The sequence below is a fragment of the Rhinopithecus roxellana genome, chromosome 17 (assembly GCF_007565055.1).
Source record: "Rhinopithecus roxellana isolate Shanxi Qingling chromosome 17, ASM756505v1, whole genome shotgun sequence".
NCBI lineage: Eukaryota > Metazoa > Chordata > Mammalia > Primates > Cercopithecidae > Rhinopithecus > Rhinopithecus roxellana.
In genome coordinates, this window is record NC_044565.1 from 101,894,150 (window position 1) to 101,910,600 (window position 16,451).

At 45.5% G+C, this 16,451-nt stretch overlaps 1 protein-coding gene across 1 annotated transcript in view; it reads right to left on the reverse strand.

Moving 5' to 3' along the window:
• PRKCE (protein kinase C epsilon) overlaps window positions 1–16,451 on the reverse strand; it is a 542,724-nt gene that overhangs the window by 193,437 nt on the left and 332,836 nt on the right. The window contains exon 6 of the mRNA XM_010364308.2: window positions 13,114–13,243. Coding sequence (XP_010362610.1) covers window positions 13,114–13,243 — 130 coding nt within the window. The remainder of the gene's footprint in view (window positions 1–13,113; window positions 13,244–16,451) is intronic.

The window sequence follows — 16,451 nt, forward strand, 5'->3', positions numbered from 1 at the left end:
TCTCACACCAGTTAGAATGGCAATCATTAAAAAGTCAGGAAACAACAGGTGCTGGAGAGGATGTGGAGAAATAGGAACACTTTTACACTGTTGGTGGGATTGTAAACTAGTTCAACCATTATGGAAAACAGTATGGCGATTCCTCAAGGATCTAGAACTAGATGTACCATATGACCCAGCCATCCCACTACTGGGTATATACCCAAAGGATTATAAATCATGCTGCTATAAAGACACATGCACACGCATGTTTATTGTGGCACTATTCACAATAGCAAAGACTTGGAATCAACCCAAATGTCCATCTGTGACAGACTGGATTAAGAAAATGTGGCACATATACACCATGGAATATTATGCAGCCATAAAAAAGGATGAGTTTGCGTCCTTTGTAGGGACATGGATGCAGCTGGAAACCATCATTCTTAGCAAATTATCACAAGAAGAGAAAACCAAACACCGCATGTTCTCACTCATAGGTGGGAACCGAACAATGACATCACTTGGACTCGGGAAGGGGAACATCACACACCGGGGCCTATCATGGGGAGGGGGGAGGGGGGAGGGATGGCATTGGGAGTTATACCTGATATAAATAACGAATTGATGGGTGCTGACGAGTTGATGGGTGCAGCACACCAACATGGCACAAGTATACATATGTAACAAACCTGCACGTTATGCACATGTACCCTAGAACTTAAAGTATAATAATAAAAAAAAGAAAGGCGTATTATAAAGAATATTATGCCTACACATTTGATAATCTACACAAAATGAGACTAATTCCTTGAAATACACAATCTGCCAAAATGTACACACGAAGACATACACAATAAATAGGCTTATCTTGTAAAGCAATAGAATCAATCATTAATAACCTTTCAAAACAGAAAGTACTAGGCCCAAATGGTGAATTCTACCAAACACTTAAGGAAGAAATTATATCAATTCTCTATGATCTCTTCTAGAAGAAAGAAACAGAGGTAATATATCCTAACTCATTTTATGAGGCCACCATTACCATAATATCAAAGCAAAGATATTATTTTAAAAACTACAGACCAATAGCTTTTACGAACATGAATGCAAAATCTTCAACAACAATCAGCAAATTGAATCCAACAATTTATAAAGAGAATTATATATCATGACCACGTAGGATTTATCCCAGGCAAGCAAGGCTGGTTCAACATCTGAAAAATCAACTAATGTAATCAATTATGTCAATAGACTAAAGAAAGAAAAAAATCAAATAGTTCTAACAATAGATGTAGACAAAGCATTTGACAAAATTCAAATTTATTTATGATAAAATATCTCAGCAACCAAGGAATAGAAGGAGATTTCCTCAACTTAATAAAGAACATCAACAAAAACCCTACAGCCAATATCATACTAAGATCAGGAACACAAAAAGGATGTTCCCTCTCACCACTCCTTTTCGACCGTATACTGGAAGTTCTAACTAATGCAGCAAGACAAGAAAAAGAATTAAAAAGTATACTGATTGGAAAGGAAGAAATAAAACTATAAAACTATCTTTGTTTGTCGATGATATGATTGTCTATGTAGAAAATCCAAAAGAATCAACAAAAAACTCCTGGAACCAATAATGATTATAGCCAGATTGAAGAATACAAAGTTAATATACAAAAGTCAATTGTTTTCCTATACACCAGCAATGAACAAATGGAATTTAAAAATAAAAAACAATACCATCTATGTTATCATTCCCCCAAATGAAATACTTATATATAAATCTAACCAAATATGTACAAGATCTATATGAGTAGAACTACAAAACTCTTGTGAAAGAAATCAAGAACTAAATACATATAAAGATATACCATATTCATGGATAGAAAGACTCAGTATTTGTCAAGATGTCTTTCCAAACTCGATCTATATATTCAAAGCAACCTTAATCAAAATCCCAGCAAGTTATTTATGGATATTGACACACTCATTCTCAAGTGTATATGGAGAGGCAAAAGACCGAGGCAAAAGACTAACACAATACTGAAGAAAAAGAACAAAGTCAAAAGACTGACACTACCCAATTTCAAGACTTCCTGTAAAGCTGAAGTAATCAAGACAACGTGGAATTGGCAAAACATCAATGGAACAGACAAATATATCAAAGGAACAGAACAGAGAACCCAGAGCAGAACCCAGACACAGCCAACTGATCTTTGACAAAGGAGCAATGGCAATAAAATGGAGCAAAGATAGTTTTCAACAAATGGTGCTAGAAAATCTAGACATGCAAAACAGTGAATCTAGACACAAACCTTACAATCTTCACAAAAATGAATCCAAAATTGACTGTAGACCTAAATGTAAAAGGTAAAACTATGAAACTCCTTGAAGATAATATAGAAGAAAATATAGGTAACCTTGGCTACAGAGATAACTTTCTTGATGCAACACCATGATGAATGGACATGATCCATGAAAGAAATAACTGATAAGCTGAACTTCATTAAAACAAAAAACTTTTGCTCTGTCCCCCACCTCCCCCAACCAAAACAAACCAAAACAAACAAACAAAACAAAACCAAACACTGCCAATAGGATAAGAAAAGTAACAGACTGGGAGAAAATATTTACAAAAGACATATATGATAATATATGCCTATATTATCCAATATAGGCAACAAACTCTTAAACTCAACAATAACAAAATCAATAACCCAATGGGCAAAAGACTTGAGCATGCACCTCGCCAAAGAAGATATTCAGATGGTAAATAAGCATACGAGAAGATGCTCCACATCACGTGTCATTAGGAAATAACAAATTAAAACAATGAGATACCACTACACACCTATTAAAATAGCCAAAATACAAAACACTGATAACACCCAATGCTATTTAGGATATGAAGCAACAGGAACTTTTTATTCATTGCTGTGGGAATGCATAGTAGTCTAGCCACCTTGGGAGACAGTTTGGCAGTTTCTTACAAAACTAAATATACCGTTACCATAAGATCCAGCAATTATACTACTGATATTTAACCAAATGAGGTGAAGAGTTATGTTCATATAAAAACCTGCACATGGATGTTTATAACAGTTGTATTCATAATTGCCAAAACTTGAAAGCAAGCAAAATGTCCTTCAGTAGGTGAACGGATAAACTGTGGTATATCCAGACACTGAAATATTATCCAGCCTTAAAAAGAACTGTTATCAACTGTGAAAAGACATAGCAGAACATTAAATGCATATTGCTAAGTGAAAGATGCCAATCTGAAAAGGCTACCCACTGTATCATTCCAACTTTAGGAAATTCTGGAAAAGGTAAAACTATGAAAATGGTACAAAGATTAGTGGTTACCAGGGGTTAGGAGAGAGGGAGGGATGAAGAAGCAGAGCATACAGGATTTTTAGGGTAGTAAAATTATTCTGTAAGATACTATAATGGTAGATTCATGTCATTATACACTTGTATAACGTATAACAAAATAATGGAATGTACACCACCAAGGATGAGCCCTAATGTAAACTATGAACTTTGATGATGATGTGCCAATGAAGGTTCATCGACCGTTAACAAATATACCTCTCTGTTGCAGAATGCTGATGGTGAGGGAGGCTGTGCGTGTGTGGAAGCAGAAGGTATGTGGAAAATCTTTATACCTTTGACCAATTTTGTGGTGAACCTAAAACTACTCTACTTTACTTTTTAGTAAAGTCTACTAAAAAGTTTTTAAAAACCAAAACTGTTCCTGCAGTGAAACCAGGCAGGATGAGCCGTCAGACCTCTGTAATGCTCTACATAACCCGGTCACTGGTCTGGAGAGAGCCCCCTAACCCACCCTGGAGAGTTCAACTGAGCTACTGAACCCAAGATGCCCACTGGGCTAAAGGTGGGGGTGGGGTGAGGTGGTGGCTTTCTCAGAGCAAAACAAACAAGAAAACTGTACCACAGCCAGGCCATGGCACCGTCTTGACTAATGGAGTTATCACTAATAACTGATCCACGGGCTGATCAGAGACCAGGCAACAGCACTGTGCCTGGAATTCGGTCCCCACCGCCACTACCCTGCCCCATTGCATCAGCTGCCCTTTGAGGCTCATTCACCTCACCTGCTCCGCCCACCAAACCCATGAAAGTTGTCTTCTGCCTCTTTGTGAGGTGACAGCAAGGAGAAAAAGAGAGTCAAATTGAGAATTTCTTGACAAGGGCAGCTAACTTGTCTACATAACTTGACCACTAGCGCCCTCTGGTGTTGAAATGCCAAACCTGTCTGTCCTGACAAAACAACTTGGGCTGGCAGGTCGGCAAAGGAGTTACCTTTTTTGGTTTTGGGTTTGAGGACTTTGCCTTTCATTTTTTAAAAGTCTGCTATTTCCCCGAGCTATGCAGTCATCTGAATATGTAAAAAAAAATCTCAATCACACATCAGTTAGCATGCATGATGTGAGATAGTGACTTTGAAAGTGCTTTGAAAAGTCTGGAAATGCGAGGGCAAAGGTGGTGAGGAAGGGGAGCTCTGGATACTTCAGGCAGCCACAACGGGAGCATGATGGGCTCCTGGAGGCTGCAGGTGTCACTGGGAGGCCACAGACCAGCAAAGGGCAGTGGGCGTCCCTGCTGGAACCAAAAGAAACCTGAGAGACATTCTCATTAATGTGGCCAAATGAACCTCCCACCCCTCACAACACTACTGGGAGCACCAAGGCCAAAGGCCGTGAGTCCTGGCTGCCAATCCACGCCCAGCCCTAGGCTGCCCTTTAAGGCTTCTCTTTCCAGAATGCCTCTCAGTGCTCATTTTCACTGGTTTCATTTGTATGAAGTTGTACCAGGAAGAAATAGATCTGCTTTGCCAGGGGCGCTTAGGAAGAGAGAAGCGCTCTTCTACTACTACCCAGCTATTCACCACACATTTGTTGAGGACCTACTATGTGCTGGGTGGTGCAGCAGCAGCAATGTTTTCTGGGGACATGCTGGGGTTCAGGCATTCTGGCTTTCACCTTCTATTACACAACCTACCATTCTTTGGAGAGACTTGGTTTCCATGTTTCCACCCTTTTTACAGCTGAGATTGAAGCAAAAGGCTGGCCAGGCTCCTGGGAATTCCTCCAAAGCAAGCAGACAACCTTCTGGGAATGGCGACAAAGCCAAGCCTACGGAGGGGCCCAGGTCCATGTATGCTGCAGGAATTTCTTTATGTTGGGGTAATTTGGCCCTTGAGGGTGAGCCAGGGCAATGGTTTGATTTCATAACAGGTTCCAGTCATGCCACACTCAGAGACAGAGAGCAAATATTTGCAAATGGGAAATCATGTGCTTGTGCAATGGAAGTTGGCAGGGGTGTGAGAGTGAACGACCGCAAAGTCCCAGGCAGAAGAGGAGAAAGGAGGTAAGAGGGATGGCCCCCTGGGGTCATCCTGGGCCAAATGTCATCCCCAGAAAGAGATTTCGGAGTCCTGATCACACCAGAACCGTGACTCAGAGCTTTCCGGGAACCACGATCGGCCGCTTGTCTGCTACCCAGCATTCCTCAGATCGAAGCTCAGACTGAATCTTCAGCCATCCTGCCACGTGTGCAGGGGACATTCGCATGGTCCCCAGGCATTGTGGATGCTACTGCAAAGGATTCTGAGTCAACCAAAGCACTCCTGTGGCATTCCTTCTCCCTGCCACCCCTTCCAGGCCCTCTCTTGCTTGTAAATTGCTCACACTTATTTCTGACTCATTGCCTGAATTATGGCCTATTATTTAACTTACTATGTTCAATGACCAAGTACAGTGCAAGTTTCTAGAGAACTAAAGTAATGTCTTATCTCTAGGTTTGCCACGACACCCTGCACAAATCAGGACACCACGCTTTTCAGTTATTCTAACTCTACAGAAAGTAGTAGTACTACAGTGGCATAAATGACACGTCTCAGACTAGACCTAACAGATAACAAGGAACTAGAATCCCAAGCTCACTATGCAAGCCACACAAATTAAATGTCAATGAAAAGGAAGGTAAAGCAGTCCATTAACATGGCTTGACTTTAAAGCAGACAACAAGTAAAAGTGCCCTTATGTAATTCCCTGCTTATATAATTCAACCACAAAAAGACAAGGGCTTAAAGTGACTGTTCAACTTCTAGGGGCCTTTCTTTCATAATTATCCACACTATGCATAAAGAGGCATATATGAGGATGTCTGCATATATTAAAATAGCAACAACACAGAAACCAGTAAACATCCATCAAGAGGGCAACATTTTAAATAATCTATGGAACATCCACAATGTGGACTCTTAGGCAGTCATTAGGAGTCAAGTAGACGTCTGTGCACTGCCTTGGAAATACTCCAAGACATACTGTAGAAAAGCAAATTATATAACTATGCACGGGGGGTTGAATTCACAAATATTTATTGGGTGTCGGTGTGCAGGCACTGTTCTAGATGCTGGGTAAACAGAAAACAAAACAGACAAAAAAAAAATCTCTGTCCTCATGGACCTTGTATTTGGATTAGGAGAGATAGAAATGAACATGATAAGGTCTGGCACGGTGGCTCATGCCTGTAATCCCAGCACTTTGGAAGGCCAAGGTAGGCGGATCACTTGAGGTTGGGAGCTCAGAACCACCCTGTCCAACATGATGAAACCCTGTCTCTACTAAAAATGTAAAAATTAGCTGGGCGTGGTGGCGGGTGCCTGTAATACCAGCTACTTGGGAGGCTGAGGCAGGAAGATCGCTTGAACCCAGGAGGCAGAGGTTGCAGTGAGCTGAGATCACACCACTGCACTCCAGCCTGAGTGATAAAGTGAGACTCTGTCTCACAAAAAAAAAAGAAAGAGAGAGAGAAAGAGAGAAAGAAAGAAAGAAAGAGAGAGAGAGAAAGAAAAAGAGAAAGAAAAAAAAGAGAAAGAAAGAAAGAAAGAAAGAGAAAGAAAGGAAGAAGGAAAGAAAGAAAGAGACAGAGAGAGAGAAAGGAAGAAAGAAAGAGAAAGGAAGGAAGGAAGGAAGGAAGGAAGGAAGGAAGGAAGGAAGGAAGGAAGGAAGGAAGGAAGGAAGAAAAAAAGAGAAAGAAATTAACATTATGTAAGTAATTTAGACTGGGTGCAATGGCTCACGCCTGTAATCCCAGCACTTTGGAAGGCTGAGGTGGGCAGATCACTTGAGGTCAGGAGTTAGAGACCAGCCTGGCCAACATGGTGAAACTCCATCTCTACTAAAAATACAAAAATTAGCCTGGTGTGGTGGCTTACACCTATAAGTCCCAGCTACTCGGGAGGCTGAGGAAGGAGAATCTCTTAAACCTGGGAGGTGAAAGCTGCAGTGAGCTGAGAGCCGAGATCACATCACTGCACTCCAGCCTGGGCAACAGAGCGAGACTCCATCTCAAAAAAAAAAAAAAAAATTAGAATATTAGAAGATAAGTGCTATGCTATGTTAGAAAAAAAAATCAGAGGAAGTATGAGATGAGAGATGAGAGCTTGAGAGCTACCCAGTGGTTAGGGTAGACCCCACAGACAAGATGATTGCATTTGTGAGGAGGTGAAGGGGATGCAGATGGGGAGGTGCAGGTGTGCCAGGCAGCCCCTAAGCCGCCTCCTGATTGCCCCTGCCTCCTGGTGCTCACGCCTTTATGTAACTCCCTCCCTTGGAGAGGACTGGACATACTGATTCTCTTCTAATGAACGGAAAACATCAAAAGTGACGAAATGTCCCACTGGCTTGTGTCTAGGGCATCTTCTCTCACTTTCTTGTCTGCGCTGAAGGAAGCCAGTCATCATGTGGAAAGGCTCATATGGCAGAGAACTGATGTCTCCAGTCAATGACCATGTGGGCGAGCTTCTTGTAGTTGGGTTTTCAGATGAGACAACAGCCCCAGCTCTCAGCTTGACTGAAACCTCATGAAGAGTCAGATGCACCCAGCTAAGCTCCATCCGGATTTCTGACCAGAGGAAACTCTGAGAAAATAAGCATTGGTTGTTTTACACCACTACGTCCTGGGATCATTTGCTATGTAGCAATAGACTCTAACGCAGTGTGTGTGAGCACCCAGGCAGCAAAGGTACACAAAAAGCCTGAGAGGACCCATAGCACATTTTTAGAAGTCTGAGGATGAAAGTGGAAAGAAAATACAAAGAAAGCCTTTAATATTTTTAATTTAATCTAACTTCAGTCTTGCTTGGATCTTTGACAGTAAGAACAGTGAGAATGTATTTATGTATTGTGCTCCTTATAATTCTAAAAATAAAAGCTGAAGTTACAACAAGGGGTCTAGCTGTTACAAATAGTAAAGGACTGACATTTTCAGAAATGTTGAAAATTAAAAATTATTCTTCATGTTTTTAGTGTTTTTAAGTATCCAAAATACTTTTTTTTAAAACAAGGAAAGGAAGGAAGGAGGGAGACAGGCAGGCCTTTCTTTTATCTTTATGGCTCTGCACAGTCACCCCAAGGTATGTGGCTAAGATCACTCCATTTTTATTATTTTTATTACTGTCCTCAGAAGGGCAGAGGGCAGTTGGGGTTAAAAGCCAAGGACACCAAGCCAGGCTGACCTGCTTGCAATCCCCCAGTTAGGCAGTACCCAAATCAGGACAGCTCCTCCAAATCCTAGCCTGTGATCTCTTCAGGCCACCACTCCTGTTGACTACTTACTGGAGAGGAGGGGACACCCTGTCCCCTTGGCCCCTGGAAACAGCCGCAGATCAGAGCAGTTATTAAGATGTGTGTCAGAGAGAGGCAGGAGTGAGGAAGACGATTCTTTAGGAATCTCCAGGCCAGGCCTTCGTGGAGTATACCTTCCTCCCTGCGCCTCGTCCCCTGTCTTGGAGGACAGCAGGTGCAGAGCATTCACCCCAGATGGGGATGAGAAAAGCAGGGCTTCCACTTCCACAGGCCCCCGCAGGCCTGACTGCAGGCTCCGTCAGGAGGTCTGGCTTTCCCGTGAAGTTGCCCCTTGGTGCCCGATGACTTCAGAGCAGCTGTGCTGAGACATGAGTGTAGGGGATGGGACGGGGGCAGGTGAGAACTGGATCTTCTCTAGAGAAGGAAACTGCAATCAAAGGGTATTGGGCGTCTCTGCCTCCAGGGGGCACTGACTCCATGCGTCAGTGGGAAAATAAAACACAGGTGGAAAAGGGCCCCAGAGAGGCCCACAGTGCCAGTGAACCTGCGAGTGGAGAAAGCAGCACCATTCCAACGAAGTGCAGCATGAAAAGGCTCCAAATGCCCGAGACTAGTGACGCTGCTCCTGGAACCTGCGAAGCTCATTTCTGGACTGTTTAATAATGGTTGAAGGGCTCAGACAGACCCATGAATGAGTCTGGAGAGACTCAGACAGGGCAGGCACTTGAGTCACAAAATGCAAGAAAGAAATGAACTATTTTGCCTGCTCACTTTGTGCCAGTGTTTTTGTGCCCTCGGTTAAGGATCTCAGTTACCCAGTGATCGTGTGAGCATCCTTCAAGGGTCTGGCCCCTCTGTGGTTGTGGGCAGGAAAAGGACAGCCCCAAAGGCTGAGTGCACCCACAGTTCCTGGTTGTATGCCCTGTGTGCACCCATTCTCTCCCGTCTTCCATTTCCTTGTCAGTAAAAGCAGACATAATTATGCTCCCTCTACCTGGCTGACAAAGGGACAGTCCCCGGAAGGGTATACACACAATGCTTGAACCTGTGTGGCTCAGACGATTTTAGACCGGAGAAAGAGTGACTAGGACAATATCACAGATCCTTCCTCGTAGACTCAAGCTCTGAAGAAACCTGTTTTGCTGAAAATCCTGGAATCTATTTCCAGGAATGGGAACGGGAATGGCAAAAATGCTGAATCCACAGGGCAGCAGGCCAAATAGATGATCTCCAGCCAGGACCAGGGGACCAGGGCTCCAGCCCAGGAGGCCCTGCTAGCATGGTCCAGCAAGAGAGAAAGCCTGGTTGAGTCTTCCTAAGCAGGAGAGGGTGGCATAGAGTACCTACCAGAGTCAGGAACAGGGCCAGGCTGCCTGGGCGCAAGAGCCAGCTTCGTAGGGACTTGCTCAGGGATGCTTGCAGGTCACTAAGTCTTGATTTCTTTTTCTTAGTAATCATAGTAGCAGAACCAGGCTTAGACCTGGGCACAAGCAGCCCCTGCCTTGGGCCCATGCTGGCCTCTTCTGGCCATGACCCCTCTCCATAGGGTAAGGAGTCTACAGGGCCAAGAAGACTTAAGGTGGAGGAAGGATCTAAAGAGGTAAGTGGAAGCAGGTGATTTTCCAGGGCCATCCAACTACTCTGTATGATACTATCATGGTAGATACCGAGCACTGTCCATTCGTCCAAACCCACAGAATGCCCAACACCATGAGTGAATTCCAAGGTAAAATACAGACTGTGAGTGACAATGATGTCTGCAGTGTAGGTTCCGTGGCTGCTGTGCTGGGGATGCTGGTGGTGGGAGGCTGTGTGTGTTGGGGGACACATAATACGGGGACTCTCTGTACTTTCTGTTCAATTTTGCTGTGAACCTAAAAATGGTCTTAAAAGAAATAGTCTCTTAATTAAAGAGAGAGGAAGACAAAGAGGGAGGGAGAGAGAGAAGGAGAGGGTCACAGGAGAACAGCAGCAAGGGGAAAAAAAACGGCCAAGTAATAATATCAGAGCCACAGGAGAGTAAAAGTCTGCACATTTTGGCTGGGGAGCTTCAGGTCTGAGCCTTCGTCTTCCAGCCCTTATGTGGCCTGAGTTCCTCCGGGTTCCTTGGCTCCCATGGACAGACACCCTTGCTCCAGGCATCCTAATTCTGCCCCTTCTTTCCTTGAGCAGGGGCAAGAGCATTTCCTGCCCAATGACAGCTGAATACACTGTCCCTGCCCCTCCTTCTTCCAGGGTCATCGGGGACCCACAGCCCTAACAGTGATGTCTGGGTGTCTGGGCTGCTTTCTTAAAATATCAATATTTATGATGATGGTATCTTCATTTAGGTTCCCTAGATAGATCAATAATTAATATATTTACAACAAAACCAGACATCAGCTCATTAGGGTTCCCTCCAAAGCAGGCCCTGCTTCCCAGCTACCACACTCATCTTTCCAAAAGCACATCTGCTCCTCTGCTAGACACTCGAGATTCCTGCCCCCTCCCTTCTTCCTCTTCTGCTCTCTTCATCTCACCTAAAGGATTACAGGCAGGCCCCGTTTTGTTCAGGGTCACACGCTAGAAAGAATATTCCTACAGGGAAGTGGAATGGCTCCGCCCCCACCTCCAGGGGTGCTGGGAAGCTCACAGAATGCTGGGTGTGTCCACAGTCAGCACCTCCTCATGTCCAGTGGCTGGACTGTGTTCTGTCTCCACAATTGCTATTTCCAGCCCTCACCACCCTCTTCGTGCCTCTCACACCCCCACTTCTCCCTCCTACTTCAAAAAAGACTTCCTATTTCAGAAAATAAGGGGAATCTCCTTGCAATGCCCTCAACAGATTCAAAACTGAAATGATGACTTTGCCCACTCACCTCTTCCTGGATTTCTATCCCTGACACCCAAGATGCATCTGTGCCCATGCCTGGTGGCCAGGCTTGCCCTCCATCTGGGAAGGTGGTGTCCATCATTCTCCCCAAGGCCTGTCCACATGCCCCTCCCCTTCCCTGCTGTATCAGCCGTCAGTCCCCTCTCCCTCCTGCCTCATCCATCTCTCCTTTGCCACTGACTTTTTCCTGACTAAAACATTCTGAAAAAACATCTCCCGCTGTTTTCACTTTAGCCTACAGCACTTGGGCTCCATCCCACTGCCCCACTAAGAGAGCTCCTACTCATGGTGTTACACAATCTTTGACTTTTTTCTCTTCATACTCAATGTGCTTACCCTGAAGAATGACATTGACTTTATAGCTTTAATTGCTTAGATCGTGACAAAACCCACATTTAAATGTTCAGTCTAGACCTATTCCCCAAGTGTCAGTGAGACTGCCCAACAGGTGGGCAGCTTCATGTCCATTTGCCACAGGCACCTCAAGTTAAGGTGTCCCCAACTCAGGCTCTATTTCTACCGCCAACCTTGTCCTCCCTCTTGTAGCCCCAGCTCAGTGAATGCTATCACTGCCCTCCCAGATGCTTCTGGTCACTACATCCAATGAATCACTCCTCCTTGATATTTTAAAGTCATTCTCCTCTTTATTCCCACTGCAGCCCTGATCTTATTTCCAATTCTCATAGTTTCTCATTGGGATCCCTTCAATGACCAATTTGTTATGTCCCAGGTTTACTTTCTTATACTTTACTTATTCTTCTAATTTTTCTACAATGGGAATTTATTAATAATACATTCCACATAAACAATAAAACACTATTTTAAAATAATATCCATGCAATATCCCTGCCTAGTAGTTCACAGTTGCCCAACTCTGCCAGCAGGCTGGACCGGCTTATAAAACTGGACACACTCCTCAGGCCACCAGAATACATTGCTACCTCCCTGTGTTATGTGCTGCTCCCTGTGCCACTTAGCATCATCATCTGAGCGCACTGTTTGCAGGCGGCATGGCAGGAAACAGCAAGGAACCCAGGATGCAAGAGTCAAGGTTCAAATCCTACTTCTGCTAATAAGTTGTGTGAGGTGAGCAAGTTGCTTAGTCTCTGAGCCTGTGTTTCCTCACCAGAGCCGTGGGGATAAAATCCCCTATGTCCCAAGCCAGTGACGAATCAGCAAGCTATCTTATGTGACAAGGTTCTAGCATGGCTCTTTCAGAGTAAGCACTGAGCCATGGACCATGCAAGAAAAGCCCCAATTCACAGCTGTCACTTTCTTCATGGCCTAACTCCAAAAATATTACTTTCCTTCTGCTCTGATGTATCTTTCCTTAAATTATTATGCTTTTGTAGACTCATCTTGTCTCCCAGACTGTGAGTGATCTTAAGGCGTGGGGTTTGCCCTCCTCCTTCCTCGGTGTTTCCCTCCACCCAGTCCTGGATGGTCTCTGCCCAGAGAATGCCTGCCAAATGCACAGAGTTACTAATGCAGGACTAACAAAGGCTTGTGCTCAGTTCTTGGCCAAATCTGAAATTTACTTTCTAGGCTATGAGAACAGTCAAGGGTTTTTATAAAGCAGGGATGGGGGTACGCAGCGGGGAAGGGGACATGCAGGGGCTGAGGGCGGGGCAGGGAGCGACTTACCTTTACACTGCAAACCCTGCCGCAAGAGGCCCCAGAGGAGGGACCCACAGTGATCGCAGAAGGTGGGGACCTTGTAGTTGTGGATGCCGAACTTGTGGGGCATGTTGACACTGAACCGCTGGGAGCCCACCTGCAGGAATGGCAAGACACAGGGTCACAACTGAGCTCCTCCGTGTCCCAGAGGGCTTGTCATCAGAACTCTTGCAGAACTTCTTTCCAAGAGAGCATGTGTCATTGTAGGTGGCAGGCCCTAGCTTGGCTCTGAAAGCTGCCCTGAGGTGAAAAGAGCCCCATCCTGCCCCGGCCTTGGCTCCTGATGCTCTTAACTCATTGTTGGCTGCTCCATTTGACTGTGCAAGACCAGGCCTGCTCCCCAACACGGTCCCCTCCAGGACTTCAGGACTTTAAGCAGTCACAGTAGAATGTCCTCAATGTGTACCTCAGGCCGGCTGCAGTGGATCATACCTGTAATCCCAGCACTTTGGGAGGCTGAGGTAGGCAGACCACCTGAGGTCAGGAGTTCAAGATCAGCCTGGTCAACATGGTGAAACCCCATCTCTACTAAAAATACAAAAATTAGCCGGGGGTGGTGGTGGGGCCTATAATCCCAGCTACTCGGAAGGCTGAGGCAGGAGAATTGCGTGAACCCGGGAGGCAGAGGTTGCAGTGAGCCAAGATCGTACCACTGCACTCCAACCTGGGTGACAGAGCAAGACTCTGTCTCAAAAAAAAAAAAAAAAAAAAAGAATTTGCACCTTCAATACTGCTGTGTGCCTGGAAGCCTCAACTAGGCAAAAAGTCTCTAGGGAGCTCAATGGTGAACATGGGATTCTGTGCAGCAGCATGTGAACCCTGCAATGTTGTGGAAACTATGGATCAGTTAGGACGGACAACAATTAGGAGGAAGATGGCTAATACAGAGTGGTGAACACTAAGAATGCTCAGGTCTCAGCGCTGACCACACACCAGGCACCATTATCTTAGTTAAATCTCACCATCACCCTACAGGACAGAGGTCCATGATTGCCCCAACTTCACAGAAGAGGAAATGAAGGCACAGCAGGATCAAGAAAGATGCCTGTAAACTGACGAGAGACAAACACGGGCTTCCATCCCCATGAATCTGCATTCAGAGCCCAGGCTTTTTAACCACTATGCTTCCTCCTACTGATTATTTAAAAGGGGTAAAGAGATGGTGGCAAGACAGAAGGGGAAGGAAGAGGAACAGAAGTCTAGGTGTATGATCCGGGGCCTGGGTCTGCCACGACCCACTCATGAGTCTCAGGCAGGTTTACTGACTTCTCGGAGCCTTGGATTTCTCAGGTGGCAAATAAGGATGGCCCCCCACCCCATCCCACCCAGTGTCACAGGATGGCAGGGTCAGTGAGACTGCAGGGTTGGAAGAGGCTAGAAGCATAACACATTTCATGGAAGCAAGGGTCTGCTGGGCTATTTTTCTGGGTCATTTCTGCCCCTCCACAGTGCTACCCTCCATCTGTGTCTCTAGTGGAGCAGCTGCACCCCCAGCCCATCTCAGAATCGGCAGGAGACCATCACCCAAGACATCCATGGGCTGGGGAGGAGATCACTCTTGTACCCCGGGGATTGGGAAATGGCTGACATGCGGCAAAGCTGGGCCTCAGCTCCCTAACTGACTCATGAGTGAAAGGCCCCCATGGGCGACTAATGAGGGGTGAAATGAGAGCTGGAAAAGGAGCGCGACTTGAACACAAGCGTGAAGATAAGTTCCCTAGCACCCAGTTCCAAGGAATGACTGATCCTTCCATTGGGTCAAGATTTCACTGATCCCTACTGACGTGGATGGTCTACCACTTAGGGTCTTGCCTGGGGACAAGAATGTCAGCTCTACTGAAAACAACTGTACTCACCCATCCTTAGATGCGTAGCTTAGGTGTGCCTGTTTGTGAATGTAGACTTGTTGACTCTGCCGTGGTCTCTCTCACTGCTAAGGAAGTATGAGATCACTGTGCCCACTCTATTCCTACACAAACCCTGAAGGCATGGTGGACCTATACTGAGAATACAGTCTTGGTCTCTTAGGAATCACCTCATAGGGGTATGAATGACAGACTAAGGTGAAAAAGTGGAGAAGTTGTCCCAGGTGACCAAGAAATTCAGTGTGGGGGTGGAAAGAGCTACATGATCCTCAGTTGGGACCACTTAAAACTCTAAGGTATCAGAGAACAGAGGGAGGAGGATGAAGGAACCCACACAAGAGCATGCCACAGCATCAGACCGACTGAGAGGCCAACACAAAGATGGCAAGCGTGCAGGGGGACATGTCACATGTGCGCTTGCTGAGGAGGACACAGATACAATGGGGTGAGTGAGATTCACAGAGAGAACATGGAGAGGAAGAAAACGGCAGAAAGAATTGTGAGATTCAAGAAGAAAAAGGTGACACCAGTGGAGATAGAGCACTGTTTGGTTACCACACCTCGAAGTGCAGGCAGGGTGTGAGTCCACCACATGCTAAGACACACGGACATGAGACGGGGGTGGACCGGAGTGTTCATGGTGCAGAACACCCAAGACACCCATCACCAGAGCACCTTTTAATAGGAAGGAGGGCATTGAAAGCATGGTGTTTAGGGCTACACATGTTTGTGGCGTGTATGTGTGTATGATGTGTGTATGCACAGGCATCAGACTAAAGGCGGTTACACAAAAGAATGAACTCAAAGTTTGGTCCCTAACAGCTCAGTAACCCAGCACAGGGCACGCCCATGACCCTGTGGGGCCAGATACGCTGACACTAAAGGAGATTGGCCTCGGGAAGCACAAGATGGTGGCGGGGAGAGCCAGGACTGGCAGTCAACTCTGCCAAGCTAAGAAACCCAGAGCCTCCCTCTCTCAGTCCCTGGCAATTTGTCCCTGGTGATACATGCCAAGTTTGGGAACACACTTCATTGGAGACTTCTTCTCACTGCTCGATATGCCCAGGAAAGACAGTCAGAAGAACTGGGTCGCAGATCAAGCTGGGTTCTGAACACTTCAAATCTCAACCCTTTAACGTGCATGGCATGGACTCCTATGGGACCTTTCCCTCCAAAAAGTGCAGAAGAGCTTTAGAGTCCTGCAGAGTCAGAGACTTGCAGGTGATGAGACTGAGATCCTTGAGGCAGGGATTAGTGTACTCCTCTTTGCTTCCATGGGACACAGCATAGCGCCTGTCATACAGGACATACCCAGTAAATGCTCAATGGAATGTCCATAGGAAGGAAATAAGGCAGACAACAAGCAAGCCATCTCTTTCTTTCATTTCCCTGTGAAAACAACAATGGTGTACTGGGGTCATGATCCTAGAGCAGGAGGCA